General features: G+C 50.1%; 1 protein-coding gene across 1 annotated transcript in view; it reads right to left on the reverse strand.

The window, feature by feature from the left end:
• SARDH (sarcosine dehydrogenase) overlaps positions 1–24526 on the reverse strand; it is a 101474-nt gene that overhangs the window by 47876 nt on the left and 29072 nt on the right. Inside the window, exons 11-16 of the mRNA XM_074974029.1 lie at positions 16097–16238; positions 10775–10858; positions 10238–10351; positions 8873–9011; positions 7519–7632; positions 1968–2115 (exon numbers count right to left, since the gene is read on the reverse strand). Of these exons, the coding sequence (XP_074830130.1) occupies positions 1968–2115; positions 7519–7632; positions 8873–9011; positions 10238–10351; positions 10775–10858; positions 16097–16238 (741 nt within the window). The remainder of the gene's footprint in view (positions 1–1967; positions 2116–7518; positions 7633–8872; positions 9012–10237; positions 10352–10774; positions 10859–16096; positions 16239–24526) is intronic.

Consider the following 24526-nt stretch of genomic DNA (forward strand, 5'->3'; position numbering starts at 1 on the left):
AGTGGCACTGGGTGTAATTAACAGAGCCCAGCTAACGACGCCAAATCAGCCGGGCTCCCCGGCCCACGGTTCACTGTGGGACCTCCCTCCTGCAGGCTGCTCTGGGGAAGGAGGCTGATTCTCACAGACCGCATTTCAGGAACGGGGCAGTGGGCACGCGTGTGTATTCCTGTTCCTGGCAGGGGGGATGCTAGATAGAGGTGTCCTACTGCCCTGTTAAACAAGAGGGGGTGGGGATGTGGTGCAGCTACAAATGAGAGCGGCTCAGTCCAGAGCAGACTCCCTGGGAGTAGGGGGGCCCCCACACAGAGCCCTCACTCAGTAGGAAGCAGTTTGTGTGGCTCACCTCAGGCGCTGGACACAGCGTGCTAGGAAATGGGGCACTGAGCACTCTGCCGGAGCTAGCCCTGGCGACTGACAGGCCAGAGAGCACTGGTGAGGCGTAGCTTGGAAGCCAAATGAGGAGGGGGAGTAAGAAGACAGGAGGCCTGCCTGCCTGTCCCAGGTGGGCATTTCTAATGCCAGATCCTGACAAAGGACCCAACAGCTGTAACGATCAGACTCCACAGTCAGTCCCATTGACTTCCTCTGGGCTATTCGTGCAGTAAGGTGCAATGCTCACCATGAGCGAGAGGGATGAGACGGACCATGGGGCTGATCCGCTATGGCAATTCCTCTGTTCCTAAGTAAGGGTAACCCACCAGGGCCCACAGAGACCGAAATATGTAAGAGTGCACAGGATCCACACCCTGGGAAGGAGTGTCTTCCTCTCCTCCTCCTTCTCACATGTCCCACCGACTCTAGAATGTGCAAGTGGGCTCCACCATGCAGCTAGGCTGGGGGTGGGGAGAGGGGGAAGCGGCACTGATCAAATTCAGGACATGGTAGCGTGGAGAGTAGGGGAAAGCAGGGAACGGGACTGGAAGGAAACCACCACCCATGGAGCTGGGAATCCTAGCTGCCCGGGAAGCCACCTCTTTGGGCGACCCTGGGGTTGGTTTAGTTTTAAACACCGTTGTGCTCCTAGCCGGAGGGTGAATGGGAGGCACAGAACCCTGGCTGAGCAGGCCCGGTGCAAAGGGTCAGGGCCTGTGGGGCAGAGCATGCGCCGAGCAGCGCAGAAGAAAGGTCTAAATATTTGATGCTTTATGACATGGCTTAGCAGTACCAATAGCACAGAGGAGATGGGTGATGAGAGGAGAGGCAGGTGCCTGGAGAGACCTGATGAGACCTTTCCACTCCAGCACCGGGCAATGCACTGGCTCAGGTGCTCAGACAGGACTCCAGCAGGTGGGGCAGGCAGCATGCTGGGCTTCCTCCCTTCCCCTCCTCAGAAGGGGTCATTTCGCTTTGCCCCTCCTGCACCCTAGCACAGCTAGGGAGGGGTCCCAGCACATACAGGCATGCGCCACTTAGCGTGTCCCCCAAGTTTGCTATGGGATGGATTGTGCCAGGCCCTGCGTGGGCGCACAAGGAGCAGGAGGAGACAGCCCCGCTGTGCAGGGGCTGGGAATAGCCCCAGTGCGAGCCCCCTGCTAGCCACCCACGTAGGGGTAGGGTTAAGGGCCCCACCCCCACATACTTCAGTCTGCAGAGTACACGGGAAGCCCACCCTGCAGCCACTGAAAAGGGCTTGGAGCTGTCCTAGAAAAGGTGCTGGCCCAGTAAGGGTCCTGCTGCAGCGAGCTCCCCGTCATTTCTCAGTGCAGGCCATAATCCAGCCTAATATCATTCGCCCTTCTCATCCTGTCTTAGGGTAAGACAAGGCCCCTTTCTCTGCATGCCACTTGGCTCCCCAGAGCCTTCCCTGGGGTTTAGGCAATCAGGATTACAAGGCATCAGTGCAGCCACCTTTCACCTCCAGACCCCTGGCTTCGGTCACAAGTGGCGAGGAATTTGGACAGTGTTCAATTCAGTGCCAGTGAAACAGGGGAACCTGGTCTCTTCTCCGGCCTCTTGGGGCTTACCTTGCTGGCCCCTGGATGCTGATCATTCCCAGCTCCTCGGAGCAGTCGACCAGCTTGCACTGCAACCTCATGTCCTGCAGCACCGTGGTGATGTGCGACCAGTTGTGCTGTGCAACAGCTCCACCAACAGCCAGGTAATAGCCATCCCCTGCAAGGAACACCACCAGCTACTGAGCCGTGCAGACTCCACACGCAGGCACGGGGATCAGCTAAGCTCAACACTCAGCTTGGCCAAGCGCTCCAGAGGCCAGATGCTTCTCGGAGCTGCTTGTGTCTGCCAAACTGGGCTGGGAGCCTCCCACAAAGGGGCAAACCCTGCAGTCCTTTCTCGGGCAAAACTCCCCTTGAAGCCAGTGGGCTCGATCCTGCAAGCAGCTAAACATAAGAACATAAGAATGGCCCTACTGGGTCAGACCAAAGGTCCATCTAGCCCAGTATCTTGTCTACCGACAGTGGCCAATGCCAGGTGCCCCAGAGGGAGTGAACAGAACAGGTCATCACCAAGTGATCTGTCCCCTGTCGCCCATCCCAGCTTCTGGCAGTCAGAGGCTAGTGTTTGTTGGCTATTGCAGCATCAAACTTGGGCCTCATTTTGTTCGTCAATGTACCCAATTATTGTAATGATGATGGTTTTATAGTACACACGAGGGCACCCTCGATTCAAATTTAAGTCAGTGAGAGTTGAGGGGTCTGCAGAACCTGCTGGGATTAAGCCCAGCAGGAGTTTTTCATCAGTAAGGCCGGGGTGAGGTCTGAGAAAGTTGAGGGCCAGAGGATCTCCAGGATCTTTCCTTTGTTCATCACTTCTGCTTTCTGCAGCACCAGAAAGGGTAGATCAACCAGCAAAATAGAACAACAACAATAATCAAACCTGATACTAAGTTGAAGTTTTGGACAAAGCTTTGGATTAGCTCCTTTTCCCCACCCTTTTAATGGTCTGACTTCACCCAATGGAGATAGACCCTGGACCTGATTGTCTCACCTCGTCCCATCTAGTTGCAGTCATACACACACTTTGCCCAGGTGTGAAAGCCTGACACCTGGTGCAGGTTGGGGAGAACCAGAAAATACCAAATACAAAATCTGCCTTCCATTCAGCTCCAAAAGCCCCCCACCTCCCTGTGGGGGGAAGGGTTACTACTCCGGTGTTCTGCAAGTCGCTCTAAGAGCTAGTGTCCAAGGGTAGCGTGATGCAAGCACGCAGTGCCTCTGACCCTAACCTCCGGGATGTCTGCACAGCAATTAAACGCCTGTGGCTGGCCCGGGTCAGCCAACTCACGGGGCTTGGGCTGTAAAATGGCTTTGTAGGCATTGGGTCTGGAGCCTAAGCTCTGGGAAGCCATGAGTGCGGAGGGTCCCAGAACTTGGGCTCCAGCCCGAGCCAGAACGTCCCACAGCCCAACCCCCCTGAGCCCAAGCCTGCTGATCTAGGCCAACCACGGCCGTGCCATGGGGCTTTTATTCCAGTGCAGATGTACCCTCAGCTACAGTGCTGTTTTCCTATGCAGACAGCTTCCTTGGCTTGGCTTAGGGGCACTATTATCTCCCCATTTGATCTTTTCTTTCTACAGTTGATCTTCAGAGTTCTCAGAGTACCAGGTACCAGCCATGCAATCCTTCAGCATGTGGCACTCCTATTCAATTCAACCGGGATTCTGTTCCCAAGAGCTTATTGGGTAATTCCAAGTGGCAAGAGTTTTTGTCAAGGACCCTTGAAACAGCAAAATCTTCCTCTGAGGACCCTGGGAGCTGCCATGTTTTCACCCAGTTTGCCCTACTATAAGATGTAATATTCCACCCGACACTGAGATGTTCAGCGAGGGAGAAGTGCAAGGCAGAACAGCCTACAACTACCCCGGGTACATGCTCACACCCCCGTTCCTGACATCCCCGACACCGGATACATGGAGAGAGCGACAAATTGCCTTGTCCTCGCACGCATGTTTTTCACAGAAATGTGACAGTGCTGGTTGCGTGCACTCAGTGGAAATGTAGCTGCATAGGTCCCGTGCTTTGTACCGTCAATCCAAAGGGATGCAAAGAGGGCAGGAATTGAAAGTTGCCTCTGGAAAAACTCAGCAAAAACATACTGTGATCAAACTCCCTAGGACAGCGAGGCGGGGTGTTGCCACAGTGCATTTCCCAGTCCTATTGCATGACCTCCACTTCTGGGAGATCACTAGAAAGGTCCAGATGGAAAAGGCAATCCTCAGTCAGGGTCACTCAGCTGGAGTAAACTGACTAAGTCCATGGAATGATGCTGATTTACATCAGCTGAGGATCTGGCCTGTCAGCCTGGTTTCCATCACAAGATTTTGCCAGCACAGCAGTGTCAGCTAGGAGTGTGAAAAAAAATAAATACATCACACCCACAATCTGAGACAGCTCTGCCGCCAAAACTCCCTGGTGTAGACACAACTCAGCCAGTGGAAAAGTGTTTCTGTCAGCAGAGCTAATGCTGTTCAGGGCGGTGGTGTAGCTATGCAGACAGAACTCCTCCTATCAGCTTACACTGCATCTCTCTTAGGGGGCTCTGCTGACACAGCTATCCGGCTGTAGTGTAGACAAGCATGCACACACTGCTTCTCTGGCGTAGCTATACCAGCCCAGGCTCTGTAGTATAGACAAGCCCTCTGCGTATAAGGTCATGGAAATGGTACTGAAAATTCTTACAGAGATACAGGCCTGGTTCTCCAGGGCCCCGCATTCGGTGCAGTATTTACGCCAGCGTAAGTGGGTATAAAATGCTACCAGAACAGAATGGTTGTGTTCTATACCCATCAATAGCCACACAAAGCGCTGGTCCAACAGAGGCTCAAGCTCACATTCTCCGGGCTTCCTTCCACACGGCCTTGGGCCTCGTGGGGCACTTGGATTCAGAGGGACGTGCCAGCTGACTGACCAGCATGAAGCAGGGACAATTTCTATGCTGATGGTGGGAGGGGAAATAAGAATGGTGGGGAAGAGGAGCTAAGAGGATTTCCCCATTCATCGCTGAGCAATTCCCCCTGACACCATGCCAGGGTTACAAGGTTAATGAAGCCAAGGAGTCAGTTGGGGCTGTTCCATAGGGCATGGGGATTACGCCATGGTCAACATTTCTGCTGCATTCGTGGTAGTGGGAAATTGCACTTAGTCAGCAATACCAAGGGGGGAAATGCCCAACTCAGAGTAGGGATTTGGAAGCTGATTAATGCTCCATAATCAATCCTGCCTCTACCGCTCTGCACACCAGTAATCTGTCATAACACTAAGTGCAGCCACCTACAGTAATTGAAAAATAGATCTGCTTTTATTAAACTCCTCCATCACCCATCAAACACAGCAGCTCCCTGAGTGGCTTCCCTCCCTTCTTCAGGGGTGTGAGTGTCTGTGTTCAGTGCGCCTCAAAGGGAGAGAGGAACAGCACCGGCTGGAGCCAGGTAAAGTGCGGGCAGGGGTTGTGTAGACGTTCTCCCTGCGAGCTCGGCAGACATCCCCCCCACCCCGCCTATAACGCTGCCATTGCACCTCGCTCACGACCTGCAGGGCCCCCCAGCTATTCTAGTCCCAGGCCTCTCCTAGGCCAAGCGCGCCCCACTACGTGGTGGGGTTTATGAGGAGGACAAATGGGCTGTGACCCACCACCTTTTTTTCAAGCAGGACCGAAGTCCAAGCTCTGCTTTTCCGGTGTGCGTGCCACCCCAAGGAGCGTCTGGTCTTCTGCTGAAGCAGCAGGATCATTACAAACAGACACCCAGGATTCTGAGGCAAAGCCATTTGGCGGAGCCATTGTAGACAAGCAAGGTGCCATCCGCCACGCAGCAGCCTCCTAATTCTATTTCGCATCCCGCCTCCCACCCACCCAGGCTGATTGCTCTGCTCCCTTCTAATTCCCCTTTATTGCAGCAGAGAAGGACTGCAGGAGAGGTCGCCCTTGCTTGAGAGCCACTCAGAGCAGCAGCGTCCCAACGAAACCCAATAATGCCAATAAGCACCTGCTTGCTTTACAAGTGCCAGGGGGCAAAAGGGAGGGCTAATCCGGTTACACCAATTGATAGATGAAGAGGATGGGGGGAAGAAAAGCCAGGTGGCTAGTATTAAGTAATGCAATCACCCTCCGAACGCTGGCCAATAGAAACAAGATTCCCTTTCAGCTGTCGTGGAAATCGAAGAGACGCTGTCACTGTTGGCAGGCCTCAAACTGAACCTGCAGCCCCTCTTCCCCTTGTAATGCTGATATAAATCGACTGGCTTCCACGGGGCGGGTCGCAGCACTGTCATGCTCCCAGCTCCTCAGCAAGCTGGCCCACCAGCCACATGCAGGATCTGGGGGCTCCCCCTACAGTACCCCACAAACCCATCCCACCACCATCCACGTGGCTTGCACTGAAGAACTGGATGAGGCTGATTCAAGTCTTTGCTGATGGAGCCAGCTTGTGAAGGATAAGCTCAGCGTTCATGGAAAACAGAAGACCAGGCCTGATTCTGGGCTGCGGCCAAGCCAAGCTCAGTGCAGCCAGGATGGAGGGTAAGGTGGCTGCTCACAAACTCCATGGCTCTTGTACACTGGTGGTGGACAGGTACCAGAACAGCCCTGATATAAACTAGAGCAGCCCGAGGGCTGCTCTGACTCATGCTGCCTGCAGTGCTTCCCCTGGTGGAGCCAACTAGCACCACAGAGTAGCTAGAGGACAGTGAGCTTCCCCTCTTTTCCTGTCCCCCCCCCCACCGTTCTCCCAGCATTCATCTTGCACTGGGGCCGCCAGGTGAGGTGGCATAGGGCTGTTCTAGCCCCAGGGAAGACTCCCCTTTATGCTGTGGTATTCCCCAGCAGGGAAAGCTGCTGTCTTTGTGACCCTTTATGGCCTCAGACCTGGCATCCAGGGGCTGCCGGAGGGCACAGAATCCAGGCCCCTGTGAAGAGCCATTAGAACATCAGGCCAGCATGACCCCTGGGAATGTCTGCCATGCAGTGGACACAAGCCCCTTGTTGGAAGGTTGCCAGCACACCCCTAGTCTCCCCATTGCCCTGTTGTGTCCCGGCCTGAGACGGGCTGAGGCCTGCAGCCCGATGCATTTATGACTTTCACGGACCTGCAGCCAGCCTGGGGGACTCAGGCCTTGGTCATGCATTTCAGGAAGGGCAGGAAATCCAGCCCTGTTGTCTAGGTGGGTGGGTGGAGGTTGACTGAAAGCTGGGCCCAGCAACAAAGCGAGAGCAATGCAGCAAGACACCTAGGGGCAGGTCCACAGATGGTGTCAATTATTATAGACTTCAAAGGAGTGAGGACCGTTTACACCATTGACGCCAACAGAGCTATGAGAATTTACAGCAGTGAGGATGTGCCCTTTAGAGGCGGATGTGCCAGCTGCTTAACAGAGCACAGCAACGCTGCACAAGAGTTTGGGACAGGAAGTGAAGGGGAACGCTAAATTGTACGTGAAGCTGCAGGGGGAATTTTAACTAAGCTGAAAGTGCCCATCAGCCCCTAATATTTACCAAGGGAACTTTTATGTCTACGGCAAGCAAGGGATTATTTCTCTGCTTTTAAATGTTTGATGTTTTTACCTTCAAACGCTGGGGTCAGTGAAGAGACCTGGATCCCAGGGCTGATTTGACTGACGGTCAGATCGCTCTCAATGCCACCATGTTTGTTTAACATGCACGTGTAAACTGTCAGTCCTAGAACCAGGAGGAAAGAGACAAGCACTGGGGATCAAAACCTTCCAAGGGCATTTTTGCAAATGCCATATTTGAAAAATACAAAAATCTAACCAGGCATTGGAATCCTTCTAATCACTAATCTGTCCCCATGCAGCCCCAGACTGTGTCGCATCATTTAAGCTCACTCAGACCTCCCCCTCCCCACTCTACAGTTGATCTTGATAGGCAGCCCTCTCCATTATTCAGGAGTTAGGCCTCCCATGAGCAGAGACAGCTAATCACATTGAATTGCATGAAGCAGACAAAAGGGGACCAGAAAGGAGACCTCAGCAACTCAACTTTCCCTTGTGGTGCAGGCTGGGATTTGAAGCCATCTCTCTGGAAATGAAAAGGTTAATGAGCTAATTCACAGCCCCTTCAACTACCAAAGAATCAGCCAAACAAGTGTAGGTGCAAGTCTAAAGCAAACCACAAACCCAGGTGGGAAACCACTAGAATCAAGACTTCCAAAGGAAAGCAAGTGCTCTGAAAGTTAGCAAATGGCATTAGCCTTTTAGGTCCAAATTAGAGAGTAAAAAGGAATGCACAAGTTAAGGGTCAGACCCTCAGCTGGTTTAACTCAGCATAGCTCCCCCAAAGTCCACCTAGCCATGCCAATTTATACCATCTGAGGATCTGGCCCTGAATCCATCAATTGGTCACCTTCAAAGGTGAACTGCATTTGAACAAGGAATTACAGCTGAATGAGGTTGATTTTCCCGTCTCATCAGTGCTGTCTGATTGACTTCAGGGGCCATCCCCAGTTTACACAGGGGCAAGAGAGGACGGATTCAATCCCAAATGCATCATTCTTCCACTCAGATTATTAGCAAACTCCCCACTGACATCAGCCTATTTGTCCACTAGGTGTCACCACTGCTTATTCCACTGCATGCATTTGCCCAGCGGTGAATCTTAACTGGACTCCGAGGGTCAGATTCTAACCTCAACTGCACTTGATTCAGAAATCATGGGGTTTACACCAGTGTAAAGGAGATCCGAATGCAGCCCTGGGAGAGGGCAGGGAAAACCTTCACACTCAGCTGCTTTCCAACATTTTCAGTGAAAGAAATAATTTTGAAAACTGACAGTTCAGGTCAAACAATGTATGTCTTGATCAAAGATACAGTTTTGCAGGGGGTGTTTTTTGTACCAAGCTCAGCAGAAACATCAATAAAATTGGCATCTTGTAGCTGAAATAACAAGGTTGAAGCACTACCTGGTGACTTGCTAACATCAGCAGTAAACAGCCAGTCGGCCGCCTTCCTTGCTTCAGGACCAACCAGGTAGAATTTGCCAAAATAAGACATGTCAAAGACAGCCAGCACATTTCTGCAGGTTAAGCATTCATTCTTGATCTAAAAATTAAAGCACACCCAGGTGAAACTAAGCCACCCTCTTCTTGCTCCACAAAAGGCGTCGTCAAGACAAATGAAAACCATTTATATAACGAGGCGGCAGAAACAAAACAAAAAAAGCGGGCATGTGACTCGTGCCTGAGCTTCTGTAGCATTTTTAAATGTTCCTTTAAAAATAGATATTCAAATGGAGCATTCCTGATAACAACACAGTCCCACACACACGCTCGTACCCTGTTTCTTACATCAATAACTTGTCTTTTGAGTTGGTGTCATCTTGTCAAAGAATTCATCTCCCAATTGCACAGATTTTGATCACGTTCTGAATAGGGGGACCATAGTGTTACAACAATAACACACTACAGATTGAGGGAGGACTCTCCACTTTAAGTACCTGTTTTGTGGAGCTTATAAACTTGCTAGGAAAAAAAAAGTCAAGTCCTTTCCATGCACGTTCTCAACCCAAAAGCAACTCTTTCATTTAGGAAAGTAACAATAAAATTCCATTTGGCCATTTGTTTATTCTGAGGTTCTAATCATGCAATGAAGGTGTTTTTCATGCTTGGAGGCATTTTTCAGTAAAGATGGGGAAAGCGGGGATAGGATTCAGTTTTTCCAAACCTCACCAGCTGGGTTTTGCAAAACTAACACCAGCAATAATGGTGTGGCTCCCGGTCTCATTTCTCTAACCCCACCCCAGCTTACGTGGTACGTACGTATGGTTTTAAGATCAATGGTTCTGCTCTCCCTCCGCAACGGGTTCCTCTCAAGACTCACCCTCCTGCTGCAGACTCATCTCTCAAAAAAGAAACGCAATGGGTGTGGTTGAAAAACGAGGGCTTAGAAATAACCTGGTTGTAAGCGCCTTGAAAGTCATGCACTGGGCACATTGGCTCAAAACAACATTCCGCTCCATTTTCACAATGCACCGAGCTGTAGAAATTCACCCCCTTTGCCCAGCATAACGCCCAGCTACTCTTGAATCCAGGGGACTGGAGTGAATTCAAGCCTGAACAATTCTGATGTTTATTAAGCATTTACTACAGCTCTGCAGTTATGCTTGGTCCCTGGCCAAAGTTAGAGTCAGACAGTTAGAGTCCCTCTTCCCAATGCCTTACAGCCCCACAAGACCACAGCAAGCAGCTTAGTTTGTTCCCCACGATAGAATTATAGAGCAGAATGGTCCAGAGAAGGAGCCCATTGACTAGCAGGCATTTTCTACTCACAATGTTGTGATGAGGTGGGAAATCAAAGGTATATTCATCCCCTAGCAGCTGGTTATAGAGGTAGGAGCCGTGGGGTTTTTGATTATAAGCACCATAGTAGTCGTAATCCAAAATCTGACAACAAAGAGGGGAGGAGAAAAGGACAATGGAGGAAATTAATTGACAGTGAAATATTAGGGAAAAGGCTGAGGGGGCGGGACCAGCAGGTGGGTTTGGGTTTGCAAACTATTCTGATGAGATTTCCGCCACGTTCAAACCACACCTGGAAACCAGCCCATTTGCCGTGCTGGATCAGACTGCAGATGCAAGTTCCAATCCGACCAGCAGATTTCAGATGTTCTCTCTTCCCCCACCCCTTCCTGAAATAGGAAAGGGTTCCGATTTGAGGTTCGGGTGTTGGAGCATTTCACGCCCACACACACACACACAGACACCAAACACCTCTCCTCAGGTTCCATCACAGGCCTTTGTATGCCATTTAACTGGTCTCCATGGCTTTGCCCCATGTTGTAGCATGAGAAACACTGCTGTGCTTACCGGAGCTGTGCCCCGCGGATTAAACCAGCCGGGTCTCTCCCAGCCATGCCTCTCCTGGTACACACAGCCTTGCTGGAGGAGCTCCTATGGACGTGGGGCATAAAAAGCTGTGTGTTAGAAACATCTGGGCATTGAACACCTAATCAAACCGGCCTCCTCCCGCAGGGTCACTTTCCATGCTGTATCCCTTGCTGCATCAGATTGCCCTGGCTACAGCTGAGCAGGAAATTTGTCAGGAAACAGGCTTTGGCTCCAGCCTTGGTGCGGGTTAGAGCAGCCTAAGGGGTGCTCTCTAACTAGCACCAGCTCAACAATGGTTCTGTGTGCCGGCTGGGGATTGGTGGAGTACATTGCACTATGGTCACACCCCCTGCTCACTCCTCTCTGCTCTGACACCTCTCTCCCTGCTCTGCACTGGGGCAGCAGAGAACGGGAGCCAGCTTTCTTAGCTCTACAGATGCTGAGGCCTGGGGGATCTCTAGCAGGGAACTAGGGGGAGGTTTCCACTCACTTTGCACCCTCAGAGCGGCCCAAAAGGAGCAGCACAGGACAGATAGCACCCCCCTCTGATATCAGAGTATACCATGCACAGTGCCATCGCACACCAGCCCCCAAATCTCAACTCTCTGTGGAGCAAGAACTCCAGTAAAGATCTAACATGGGGCCTGATCAGGCTGGGGCAGGCTACAGAGGCATTGCCCTACTCCCAACCCCAGAGAGTGTGTGCCAGGGGTGACACCGAGATCAACCCTGGCATAGGTAACTGGCATGGCAGCCAGGTCAGCAATGCCACATGGCACCCCACCATGCTCTCTCTGTGCTCTGAGACAGGTTGGTCTGAGCAAAGAATTGAGAGCAAGCCTCTGCTGAGTTCTAATTCTGGCAACCTGATTTGATGGGTAACAAGCCTTGGGGACAGGGGAGAAGCAGTAGATGTAGTATATCTTGACTTTAGTAAAGCTTTTGATACGGTCTCACATGACCTTCTCATAAACAAACTAGGGAAATGCAACCTAGATGGAGCTACTATAAGGTGGGTGCAAAACTGGTTGGAAAACCGTTCCTAGAGAGTAGTTATCAGTGGTTCAGTGTTGTGCTGGAAGGGCATAACAAGTGGGATCCCGCAGGGATCAGTTCTGGGTCCGGTTCTGTTCAATATCTTTGTGCCATTATCTAAATCATTGATGGAGAGCACACTTATAAAGTTTGCCGACGATACCAAGCCGGGAGGGGTTGCAAGTGCTTTGGAGGACAGGATTAAAATTCAGAATGATCTGGACAAACTGGAGAAATGGTCTAAAGTAAATAGGAAGAAATTCAGTAAGAACAAATGCAAAGTACTTCATTTACGAAGGAACAATCAGTTACACACATACTAAATGGGACATGACTGCCTAGGAAGGAGTGCTGCGGAAAGGGATCTGGGGGTCATAGCGGATCACAAGCTAAATATGAGTCAACAGTGTAACGCTGTTGCAAAAAAGCAAACAGCATTCTTTGCTGTATTAACAGGAGTGTTGTAAGCAAGACACGAAAAGTAATTCTTCCGCTCTACTCCGCGCTGATTAGGCCTCAGCTGAAGTATTGTGTCCAGTTCAGGGTGCCACATTTCAGGAAAGATGTGGACAAATTGGAGAAAGTCCAGAGAAGAGCAACAATAATGATGAAAGGTCTAGAAAACATGGCCTATGAGGGAAGATTGAAAAAACTGGGTTTGTTTAGTCTGGAGAAGAGAAGACTGAGAGGACATGATAACAGTTTTCAAGTGTGTAAAAAGGTTTACAAGGAGGAGGGAGAAGAATCGTTCTTCTTTACCTCTGAGGACAGGACAAGAAGCAATGGGATTAAACTGCAGCAAGGGAGATTTTGGTTGGACATTAGGAAAAACTTCCTAACGATCAGGGTGGTGAAGCACTGGCATAAATTGCCTAGGGAGGTTGCGGAATCTACATCATTGGAGATTTTTAAGAGCAAGTATTATCTAGACCATCCCTGAAACTTAGTCCTGCCACCAGCGCAGGGGACTGGACTAGATGACCTTTCGAGGTCCCTTCCAGTTCTGTGATTGTCACATTCCTTCTCTCTGTGGCGCTGGGCAAGTCACGAACCCCTCAGGGTGTCCCTGTTTGAAAAGCAGGAGTGGAAATATTTCTCTGCCACCCAGAAGAGGAGGAGGGGATTTTTTAGCTGACAGCTGGAAAACACTTGGAAAATTAAAAGCACAATGGAAGTGCTGAGTGTGATCATTATTCGCAGTAGCAGGATTTGTGTTAGCACGGGTGTGATTGTCTGACCTTCCCTGTGGAATTACACAGATATGCAGAACAGCAGCTGGTGAGCCACTGATGTACTAGCCAGCCGATGTCTGGCTTTTCTGGGACCATGGCACTCATCTGCTGCGATGAAGTCAGGCCCCGGTGAGGATGGTCAGACATCTGACCAACCCAGTATCTGTTCTACCTGCTTTCCAGACCTGGCATTTCCATGCTGGGAGCTATTTGCCCTTCTCTCTGTGCTGAGGGTTCGAGAAATCAATAGCGTAGGGACACAGAGCTAGAAAACCACAGAGCCCAGGCTGTGGGTTTGGGATGGTGGCTTATCTCAGGGGAGTCTGCATGGCATAACCTGTATTTTCACTGCCCTGTGAAGCACCAGACACACCAGGAAAGCATTTGTGGAAACCACCCCAGGGTGACCCTTCCCAGACATTCCTGGTTTTATCAGCATTAATTAGATGGGGGCTACTCTGAGAGAAGAAGATGAAAGGAAGAGAAGGAACAAAAGACAGGAGACTCACAAAACAATTCACTCTGTGCAGGCGACCAGCACAAGGACTTAGGTGGACATTAGCAATGCATTGGTCTGCACACGGGTGAATTCAAGCCTCTGTAAGCTATGCACCATACGAATCAAAGGGGAAAGAATAGTGGGCTTCATTGAAAAATGCTTTTAACAAGCTAGTTAATAAACAACAATGATCAGACCTAGATGAAGTTCTATGGCTTCTGTTATGCAGAATATCAGGTCCCTTCTGGCCTTAAAATCTATTAATTGGTGCAGACCAGAATTGGATTATTATAAAAGGGAATGGGATTGTAGGAAGTGGTGTTTGGGACCAACTCCATATAGTCCTTCCTCCAGCAGTAGCCAGTACAGAGTCTTATTTATTTAATTATTGGGCTGTGGGGGAGGACGGGGAGAGGGACTCAGGTGTTTGAGTAGCTGGGGGAATGAAATTTCTTCCAGCCACAGACAATTATGAGTTGGCTTAATGTCTGAAGGCAAACAATGTGTATTTTAATACAGCTACATCCCATTGTGCTAGGTGTGGTAAAAACACAGAACCAAAAGACAGCTCCTGCCCCCCATGAGTTTGCAATCTAAATACCAGACAAGAGACAACAGAAGGATATAGACAGATGGGCAGGGTATAAGGAACGGAAACAATGAGACAGTATTGGTCAGGATGATAGGCAGTGATCTCTGCACACCAACAGCCTAACTGCAGTCAAGTAATAATATAATAAAATCTTGTAGCAAGGAGTTCCGCAGGCTCCATATGCACTGTGCCAAAGTTTGGGTTATTGGTTGATTGGTAACTGACTGATGATAAGCACAAGGGCCAGATTTTCCCCAACATAAATTTCTAAAGTAGTAAAAATAATATTCTGATTTAATATTTATATGCCCCCTTTTTCATTTCTTCCCTGTTCCCCCCTCCAAAACAGTCTCTACTCACAGTAATAAAGTGAACCATCAGGATATTTTTGTTTTGTGTTTATGTTAAAAAGAATATTTATTGTTGAATATTTTAGAAATTATCCACATCTATTTATAAAACACACCCATGTTTTGGTGCTTAATGTATAAATACCAAATTGTCACTCAAATGGGCACCATGTATTAGACATGCTATTAAAACAAAATTGCATTCTCAGTGACAGAAACCAGCTAAGCTGTTGACAGCAGAGTGGGGTGTGCGTGTGAAGGAATTTCTGTATCGCTGCTCAAGGCTCTGCGCTACAGTGGGGGTAAATGGAGGGATCGGAATTAACAACCCGCTGAAACTGGCTCAGGAAACTTGGTTTCCAATTCTGACCTTGTTCACACTGCTGCAAAGGTAAATGGAGTCACTTCAGATTTTCAGCAGTGTAAATGAGACCAGAACCTGGTCCCCTGGCTGCAAGCAGGTGGTTTTGGTGGTGCTGAGCCATGGTAATCGTGGGTGTTGCGTGTGCAAAGCACCTTTGAAAAATCAGGCCTCTTTTTTAAGACCCCAAATTTGAAAATTTTGGCTTGAAGGGATTGGTTCAAGATGACATAGGATGTCAGCAGCAAAGGCAGGAAGAGAAGCCAGTGGTCTGGACTATAACCGCTCAGAGAGCTCGCCCCTCCAGAAAACCAAAGAGCAGTAGGCATCAGAGAGCAACCGGCTGCCAAGAGCACCTGCAAAACCTTTTCCAATGAGGCAGGGACCTGGTGCAATCCCAGGAAAGCGCTCACTGTTTAAAGGTCCGTCTCCACATTTCTAAGGTCCTGTGTCCCTTCTTCTCAGTCCCCCTCAAGTCTGCCCGGTAAGTGTCTCTGGGAACAGTCCGGCACCAGCCCAGTACCAGGCTTGGGACCGAGCAGAGAGACAGAGTCAGTGGCAGCTTTTGAGCTTCCCTTTTAGAAACCCTCCTTCCTGAGGTTTCCTGCCACAGAACAGTTTCGCTCTGGCCACGCCAGCCCGACCTTCCTGAGGGATTTGGAGTCAGGCAGTGACAGCTGGGCAACAGAGGCCTGGAAACTGGCAGGCAGTAGTTGGCTATTAATACAGTGCCATCTGCTTGAAAGTGCCGGCCGCCCACACTGCCATCTCCACGCGTCACTCAGCCGGGCTGGCGAGACAGCCAGGGAGAGCAAGGGCTGGTTTTTAAAGAGCCCCACCATCATGCAGGAGACCCCAGGGCCCAGTTCACTACTGGTGTATTTGGGCACAGTGCCCTTGATTTCCAGGGAGCGGTGCCCGGTCACACCAGCAATGGGTCAGGTCCCTGGTTCGTCCCTGCCTTCAGTCTGTCACTTTCTGAGCCAGGAGGCTGCCGCAAGGGTAGCCTTTTGCATTGTGCAGTGGTTCCCCTTGCGACCAAATAAGCAGCTGCTTTTCTGGGTGCTGAAGGGCAGGCCTGGCCATTGCCCCCTCGAAGATTGGTGAGTGGGCTGCGGCATGTACTCATGGACAAGCCTTGTTTAGATTTGACATTGCTACCAGAGGCAGCTGGGTGCCTTGCTCCCCCATGCCCTCAAGCCAGCGTTTCCCAGGGGGGGTTGGGCACTGACCTCGTGCAGGGGGTCCCTCCTCATGTTGCGCCCAGCCAGCGGCTCGTCATAGGGGAAGACGACCGAATAGTTCTTGGCGTACGACTCGTGGCTTCGCTCCCGGATCCAGCGGTTGTTGGCGGTGAGAGAGCGGTGAAACCTCCTGAAAGGCAAAGAGAAGGAGACCTTCAGAGGCAAAGCTCCCAGCCCGTGCTCTGAGGGCCATGCGACCTTACAGCAAAGGGAGGAAGCCATTGTTACTTGGATTATAGGAGCCCCTGGAGTCTGCAGCTTAACTCACAGCCACCTTGTGCTAGGTGCTGTACGTACACATAGTGAAAGAGCCTGCCGTCTAAACAGAGAAGACAGGCCCCTGAAAATACCAGCTGTGCTGGCACCTCCCTGGCCGGTGCAGAGCTGACATCGGGCTCTGTGCTGGCCCTGCTCCCAGCCCCCTGGAGTAGGGTGTCAGGGGCAGGCCGGGCAGCGGGAATGTGAGGGAAGGGATCAGGAGGGTGTGGGTGCAGAGCAGATTGCACCCCAACTATTCTCCACTTCCCAGGGCCTGCATAACTGATTGCCAGGCGGAGAGCTCGGGGTACCACGCAAGCTGCTCACACACAGCTCTGCCACTCCCCTCAGCCTGCCGTGACATGTCACATGCTAGCCCAGTGCTCACACGGCTCTAGTTCGGCCTGAAAGCTCCCTGCTTTTCCGTCCGCCCCCCCGCCTCACACACACACACGTCCTCAGCTCTGCCATTGCCCCTCGACTCTGCCTCATAGCACCCCTGTTATTTCAGTCCTGGCCTTCCCACAGTGCCCCCTCCTACTCCAGTCCTGCTCTCACCCCCCAGCTCTGCCAATGTACGGTGCCTGGCCTGTGCCTCCCAGGCCCCCGCTACACCCATCCTGAAGCCCTTTCTACAGAGCTGCCAACTGATTACAAGTATGCCTGACTGTGTGTTTCTGGGAGAAAGGGGGGTGCGGGAGGGGCTGTAGAGTCATATAGGAAGTGCTAGAGAGAGGCCAAACAACCCGTTTTCTCATTATGAGCTCGGACTAGTTATCTCAAGTCTCCTGAGGCGAGGGCCTAGGGCACTAATCCCCTACTTCTGGTCACAGGTCGCCAGGCACATGGCCCCCTGGGCTCTCTACCTAACCAAGCCCTTTCCTCTCACTCAGCATTGTCAGAAGGGACCGAGAAGCGGGAAGGAGACAGTGAGGGAGCCTTGTTTGGGCAAGGAAGGCCAAAAGGTTAAGAGCAGGAAGGGATTATTTTAAGCTTTTCCTGTCCCTTTATGGGGTGACTGCACTGCAGAAAGGAAAACATCCCCATGCCTTGAACATCCCCCAAAGAACTGTGGGATCAGATGCTCACCTGGGGCCATGGGGCAGCTACCCCTGAGCCTATAACCCAGCCTGGCCCATCTGCACAGCATGAAGGAGCCATCTTCTTTCACTCTCTACCCACGCGGTGGGTTGTCTGTTCTTCTCCCGCAACAAGAAAACAAAAAATCTACCCAAATCCAGATGTGGAGGCAGCTGTTGTGGTTTAATCAAGCCTCTTAGCAGGAAACATGCTAAGCACCAAGTTATAGATGCTATTCTTTGCACACAAGGAGCCCTGCTGGTGTCCAGACCCTGGGAAGACGATGGAGGAAGAGTGCCTCTGACCGCCAGATGTTGGGACTGGGCGAAAGGGGATGAATCACTTGATGATTGCCCTGTTCCGTTCATTCCCTTTGAAACATTTGGCATTGGCCACTGTCAGAAGCCAGGCTACTTGGGTAGTCGGACCACTGATCTGGCGCAGGATGGCCGTTCTTATGCTAGGAAAAGGGATGAGTGTGCTCTTGAATTAGGTTGGGGCACACAATGGAGGAGGCATAGGGCCAATAGAAAGCAACGCTGACACCTCATTCTGACCCTGACAAGAAAATTTAAACTAACTCTCTTCCTCCCTGTGTAAATCCAGGACATAGATTCACTGACTTTAAGGCTAGAAGGGACCATTACAATCTTCTCCACTGACACCCTGCATAACACAGGCCAGAGACTCTTGCCTAGTAATTTCTGCATCAAAAGAGCCTTTTCCATGCAGGATGGAGGGGAGAACCTAACTTCTGTGTTCTCCTCATGCAGGCGTTTCATGCCAGATAGACAAATAGGAGCGACGAGAACACTTTGCACTTAGGTAGTGCTGTGCAAAGATGGCTAAGCATGGGGAGATAGGCATGGAGGTTAACCAACATGCCCAAAGTCACGTAGTGAGTTAGCTGCAAAGCTAGGAATAGAATTCAGGCCTCCTAATTCACAAACCTTTGCTATCGCCTCCCAGATAACACTGCTTCCCAGGGAAAGATAAAGCCATGAAGCCTCTGCTTTGCACACAGCTATCTATCTTGAGTTGAAACAGCCAGTCAGCCCTGGGGCTTGGCTTTGATAATTCTGATCATCTAGCAGCAGTTCCTTTGAGGAACGCTGATCTGTGTGGGCACCTTGGTCCACGTGGCAAGAAGGTTCATGAACCAGACTGTCATGCATAGTGTTCTGAGCTGGCAGCCACTGCAGGTGCATGTGGCTCAATGGCATATTTATCGGTTAGCAGGAGACCCCACCTAGCTTCCTAGCTTCCATGACTGGAGCAGGGTCGATGCTGAGCTCTGCCGGGCCCAGCAGCAGAAGCAAGCTTTTTTCAGAAACTCTTCTGATAAGAGCGGCTACCTGTGAGACCGTGAGCGCCTTCTCAGCCAGATAAGTGCGGAAGAATCATAGAATATCAGGGTTGGAAGGGACCTCAGGAGGTCATCTAGTCCAACCCCCTGCTCAAAGCAGGACCAATCTCTAACTAAATCAGGGGCAGGATATCCCAATGGGTGCTGATAGGGCAGGGGAGGGGAACTGAGGCAGCAATAAAGTGAATGGACAAATCCAAATGTATTGTGATCTTAAAAATAATACTTAACCTCCCCACTCCCAACACACACAAAAGATCCTCAAGGAGAACAAGCAATGTAGGAAAAGCAAAAGAAAGCCATCCGGTGTTGGGGAGTGGAATGCAAAGGGCAAAGAGATCTCTGCCCGGCTTTCTGAGCTCAAAAAGGCCCCAGTGCAGGAAAGCAATCCAATCGCCTTGATTTCAGTGGGACTAAAGCACATGCGAATGTGCTGTCCTGATTTGGGGCCTCGATTGTCAGTATCAGATCTTTAAAGCACAGCTCCCAGCCCCTGAACAGTTCAAGGGTCTGGGCTCCAGTTCCAAACCCTGGGAAATGTTTGGGGTTTTTTTCCCCCACAACCCCATTGCTTTTCCTTGGTGTAACATTTGGTTTTTAGTTATTGCTGCTCAGGAGCTAAGGGGGTGTCAGGATCCTGAAAATTCACATCTCGTGTTATCATCAGAGATCATCTCAAGCTGCAGAAGTGAAGCCCAGGCCCTGAACTCCCACAAGCATGGGGGAGTGGTTTTGGGGGGAGGGAGGTTTGCATCTGGGTCCTTTATATGAAGAGTCATTTTGCAAAATGCTGGTCCAAGTTCAGATTTCAAACCTCCCTACTGCTTCAGGGTGTTCGGATCCACCCCACTTTCTAATTATCAGCCTGGAGAATAACTAACCACATTGGGCACACATAAATGAACGGGAGTGGGGGCACAAGCAGAAAGACTCTTCCTTGGTGCATGAAGGGGCAGACTGGAGTAGCAGTGGGCGCGATCTGACTCTTACAGAGGATACTTCCACACTGGCCCTTCCTCACGGGATTTGCACAGGATGAGGGCCCAGATCCTCAAAGGTGTTTAGGCACCTAACTCCCTTTGATTTCAATCGGAGTTAGGAGCCGAAATACTTTTGTAGAACTGGGCTGAAGAGCCTGGCTCCTAGCATGAACTAAGAAGGCCCAGTTTATCCAGTGGAATGGGGTGATTTTGGAAAGAGAGCTCCAGCATTTTCCTTCTCCCTCCTGTATGCTGCACCGTGAAGCCATTTTACCCTGGGGAAATGGCATTTGCTCTGGAAATGCAAAAGAACCTTCCCCCCAAAAAGAGAGATGGACTCTAAAAGAGACACCTCGGCTGTGTCTCTCGCATTTCTCAGCAGGCTAATGAGTCCTGAGCAGACAGCCCACGTGGGTGTAAATCTGAAAGAGGCTCATCAATGACGCTCAGACTTCTTGCCATGTCAGTGTCACTAGGCAATTAAAGACGTTCAGATTATTAAAAGGGGGTAATACCCCCTCTTTAAAAAAAACTACCCAACCCAACAGCAGCAGTCTTATTTGATTACATATCCCATGTGATGCACCCAAGCACTGGTTCTGATTTCTGATGTAACTCTTCATTCCAGACGGAAGGGTCAAGTATGAACAGGACCCTGATCCAAAGATGATCTGGGAAACTTGATGTGATTGTACCTACTCGCCAGCAGGACTTGACTGCTTGCTCTGATTTGGGGGGATATATACTCTCTCTAGCAATCTGAACAACTCCTTCGCACATGGGCTGGCCACTGGAATATCACTGCCGTAAAGAAAAATGGGAAACCCACAAACTTGGGGGGTCTCGTTTAAAGAAAATCGTCGAAAAGCTGCGAGGCCAGTGCTTACGGCAATGGATTCTCTCTGTGCCCTTCAGAGCAGGCTGGCCCACATCCTGAACTGGTGTAAACCAAGGTAGCGCCACTCGATTCAAGGCCCATTTACATCAGCTGAGGATTCGACTCAGGTCTGAAAACCTCCTGAGCTTCACCAGCCTCCTCTTTGCACCGTGTGTGGTCATCTACCCCTGCACAGGGTGGGCCTGATTCTTCACCACCCTGCATGTTGTGCTGCCATTTGCACCAGGGCCAAAGGAGCACAAGATGCCACCACCCCCAGAGTGGCAACATTTCACACTCCCTTTGCACAGGTGCAGAGTGACTGGACTGGGTGCCTGGCAGTAATAAATTCAGTCTCCTCCCCTCCCCCCCCCCAACCTGGGTACAAATATATTCACCACGCATGCCTGTCCCTGCAGCTGCCACAATGCACTATTTGGGTGTCACCTCAGCTCAGAGCCAAGCTACCTCCTTTAAGAGACTGGGCCAATCTGAACACTTCCAAGCCATTCCCTGACACAGTTCCGCTGTCTTTCCTTCCATTTCGCCCTCATTATCATCAACTGTCAGATGCCATCAAAGCCCGAAGGCAGTGCCCGCCCAGAGCACCGCAAGCCGGGTATCAGCCTCAAACCAGCATCAAGAACGGGCTGTCGTTTCTGAGGGAGGATGCCTGGAACTAGTGACATGAAGCAGGAGCAGAGGGGGTGGGGGGGAAAATACAACTAACCCTGGAAGAAGACCCTTTCTAGCTCTCCCTGATTACAAGGAAGACCCACCGCCACCACATCGCGCAGCCGGAACCATGCAGGATAAGTGAATGCGCATCAGCGCTCAGAGAAACCGGGGCGTAATGCGCTCTGACTAACACATCCGTGTCCGAGAGGCCTTGATGCTTCAGTGACGCGCTTGTAAAATGTGTGGTGTGTGCCTCTATTAGCTGGTCTTTTAAGGGCTCAGCTCCTCCTAGTCCTGTCAGTTAAAGGAATTCCTGCTTTAGCTGAAGTCTGTGCTCAGATACTGAAGGTCATAGGTTCTGACCCTACTCATGCAATAGGTTAAGTATGGTTTGTTTCAATCTTTTTTTATAGCCATATTTAACTCCATTACACTGGTCTAAAACCATAGCAGCGTTTAATATACAGCGCTTTGGATCCAGAGGTCTCAAAAGCATTCTACAAAAAATGGTAAATATCAGTATCTTAATTTGTCCAGAGGAGAAACTGAGGCACAGAGAGGGGACATGATTTGGCCTGAAGTCACTCAGCAGGGCAGTGACAGAGCTGGGAATAGGACCCAGGTCTCCTAAGTCCCAATCCAGTGCACCATCTACTGGGACACACTGCTTCCCATAGCAACACTGCGTTCATTCGATTAGCTGTGGATCTCTACTGGAGAAACCGAGATCCTGAATTTGGTTCTTTGCATCTTTGCCTCCCTTGAAGGTCTCTGCAGATTAAAAGGTGAGATGGAGCCTAAGAAGTCTCATCTGTTCTTTATCCAAGCAAATGTAAGAAATAGAGTATGTGAGACAATGGACCACAGCAGAACCGACTCACACCATATGCGACCAAGCTGTACTGTTCCCTGATCTCACTTCTGGGCTGGATGCTTTTTATGCTGCATGGACCAAATTCTGCAGCCTTGATTTAAACAGATTTATACCAGTGTAACTGGGGGCAGCATATGGTCTCATGGGGGCAGGATATTTCAGGCTAAATTCTGCTCAGCCTTCAGCAAGTCAAGCTGGCCTGCAAGTGCCCCTCTCTGGTGCAACACTGCCTGAAAAAAGAAAGAGCCATGAATATTCTTTACATTTTTCATCCAGTTCTCTCCAGACTGAAATAGACATAAAACCCAAAGCATCTAAAATTTGTTGGACATAATTTTCATCTGTCAAACAGAAAAGCTCCTTGAAGGAATGTGCTACTTCAGCACATGCTCATATCATTAATTTATTATTAATTATTATTATTATTAACAGAGACCTATAATTCACCGACAATAACCTCCTCCTCTCTTACCGATGGCACCTTTCCCATCCATTGACTTTGGCAAGCAGGGGAGCGTGTCATGCAAAATTGCAGTGGCTCCCATCCAGCCTAAAGCCCTCAGGTCTGGAGAAGGGGGAGCCAGACATCAGGCAACAGGCAAGACAGAATATCATTTATAGGGCCTTTTCAAACAATACTTTCAGCTCCCCTCCCCCACCCCCACCCCCATTTTCTCCATGGACAGGAGATGGGGGGCGCTCAGAAAACAGCAGATCAGACCACAACATCAACAGAAAAAAGGCTTTGGGGTCTTTTTAAACAAGAGGTTTGAACTTTTCTTTCCCCCCACTCCCCATCTTGCCACTAATACAATTTTTTAACAGACTAATGGGGGATCCGTATCTCCCCAACACTCAGCTGAGGTTAATGCCGGGGTTTGCAGAGATTGTCATCCTGCTACAAGTCCTCTGGTATGGCGAGAGGGGTGGGGAAGGGGATTGCTAACATGTGCAGCCCTTTCATGTGACTTTTGAGAGTTAAAATTCTTCCACTCTACTTAGCGCTGATTAGGCCTCAGCTGGAGTATTGTGTCCAGTTCTGGGCGCCACATTTCAGGAAGGATGTGGACAAATTGGAGAGAGTCCAGAGAAGAGCAACAAAAATGATGAAAGGTCTAGAAAACACGACCTATGAGAGAAGATTGAAAAAATGATGTTTGTTTAGTCTGGAGAAGAGAAGACTGAGAGGGGACATGAGAACAGTTTTCAAGTCCATAAAAGGTTGTTACAAGGAGGAGGGAGAAGAAATTGTTCTTCTTAACCTCTGAGGTCAGGACAAGAAGCAATGGGATTAAATTGCAGCAAGTTTAGCAGTTTAAGTTGGACATTAGGATAAGCTTCCTAACTGTCAGAGTGGTTAAGCACTGGCATAAATTGCTTAGGGAGGTAGTGGAATCCCCATCATTGGAGACTTTTAAGAGCACGTTAGACAAACACCTGTCAGGGATGGCCTAGATAATACTCAGTCCTGCCATGAGTGCAGGGGACTGGACTAGATGACCTCTCGATGTCCCTTCCAGTCCTATGATTACTGCTGGGGAACACCCCGGAGCTGAATTCCCCTGGATTTCAGGACAGTTGGGATCTGGATCAAATACTTCGCATCTGGCCTCTTGTCCTGCTGTGTAATGGACTAAACTTCTTTGTATTTGGGGAAGTTCAGGTCTGGTTTTGTAGCTCATACTCATCACTACCCTCCACTTATCACCTGCATTAATCAGCGGTTAGACTCAGCACAGACACTTAGGCATGGGAGCCCCAGGGGCCATGCAGACCCGTAGACTGGAAAGGAAACCCACTGGCAAAGAGCCTTTCGGATAATAATCATGGGCATCAGGCACGTCAGCTCTCTGGGACTTGGTCTTGCTTGGAGAACTGGGACTGGGGCCTCAAAAGCCACAGTTGTCTGGTATATCAGCATGCACCACTTCACGTATCATGGCTCACCCACCAGCCATCTTCCTGGAGCCTCAGCCCGTGTAGTAAGGCAGTGAACATTTGACAGAAGCAAGAGAAGCAACTGCCAGCAGATGAAATATTTACAAGTGAGCATTCGAAAGAATAAATATTTAAATACGTGGAAAAGAGAGCTATTTAAAGAGGAGTTTAAAAAAATAATAATAAAAAACCCAGCAAGGTTGAACACTGGGTTCATAACTCCAGGAACCACAAACTAATAAACGGGCTGGGGTCCGACTTGCCATCTGGCAGAGACACAAACCAAGCTGGGGGCTAGAAAATCCATCACGCATAGGAGCTATAAGAAGCTCCATACCAAGCCTTTGCCCTGCCCAGATCCATGTTT

This window comes from Natator depressus, chromosome 16 (genome assembly GCF_965152275.1).
Source record: "Natator depressus isolate rNatDep1 chromosome 16, rNatDep2.hap1, whole genome shotgun sequence".
Taxonomy (NCBI): Eukaryota; Metazoa; Chordata; order Testudines; family Cheloniidae; genus Natator; species Natator depressus.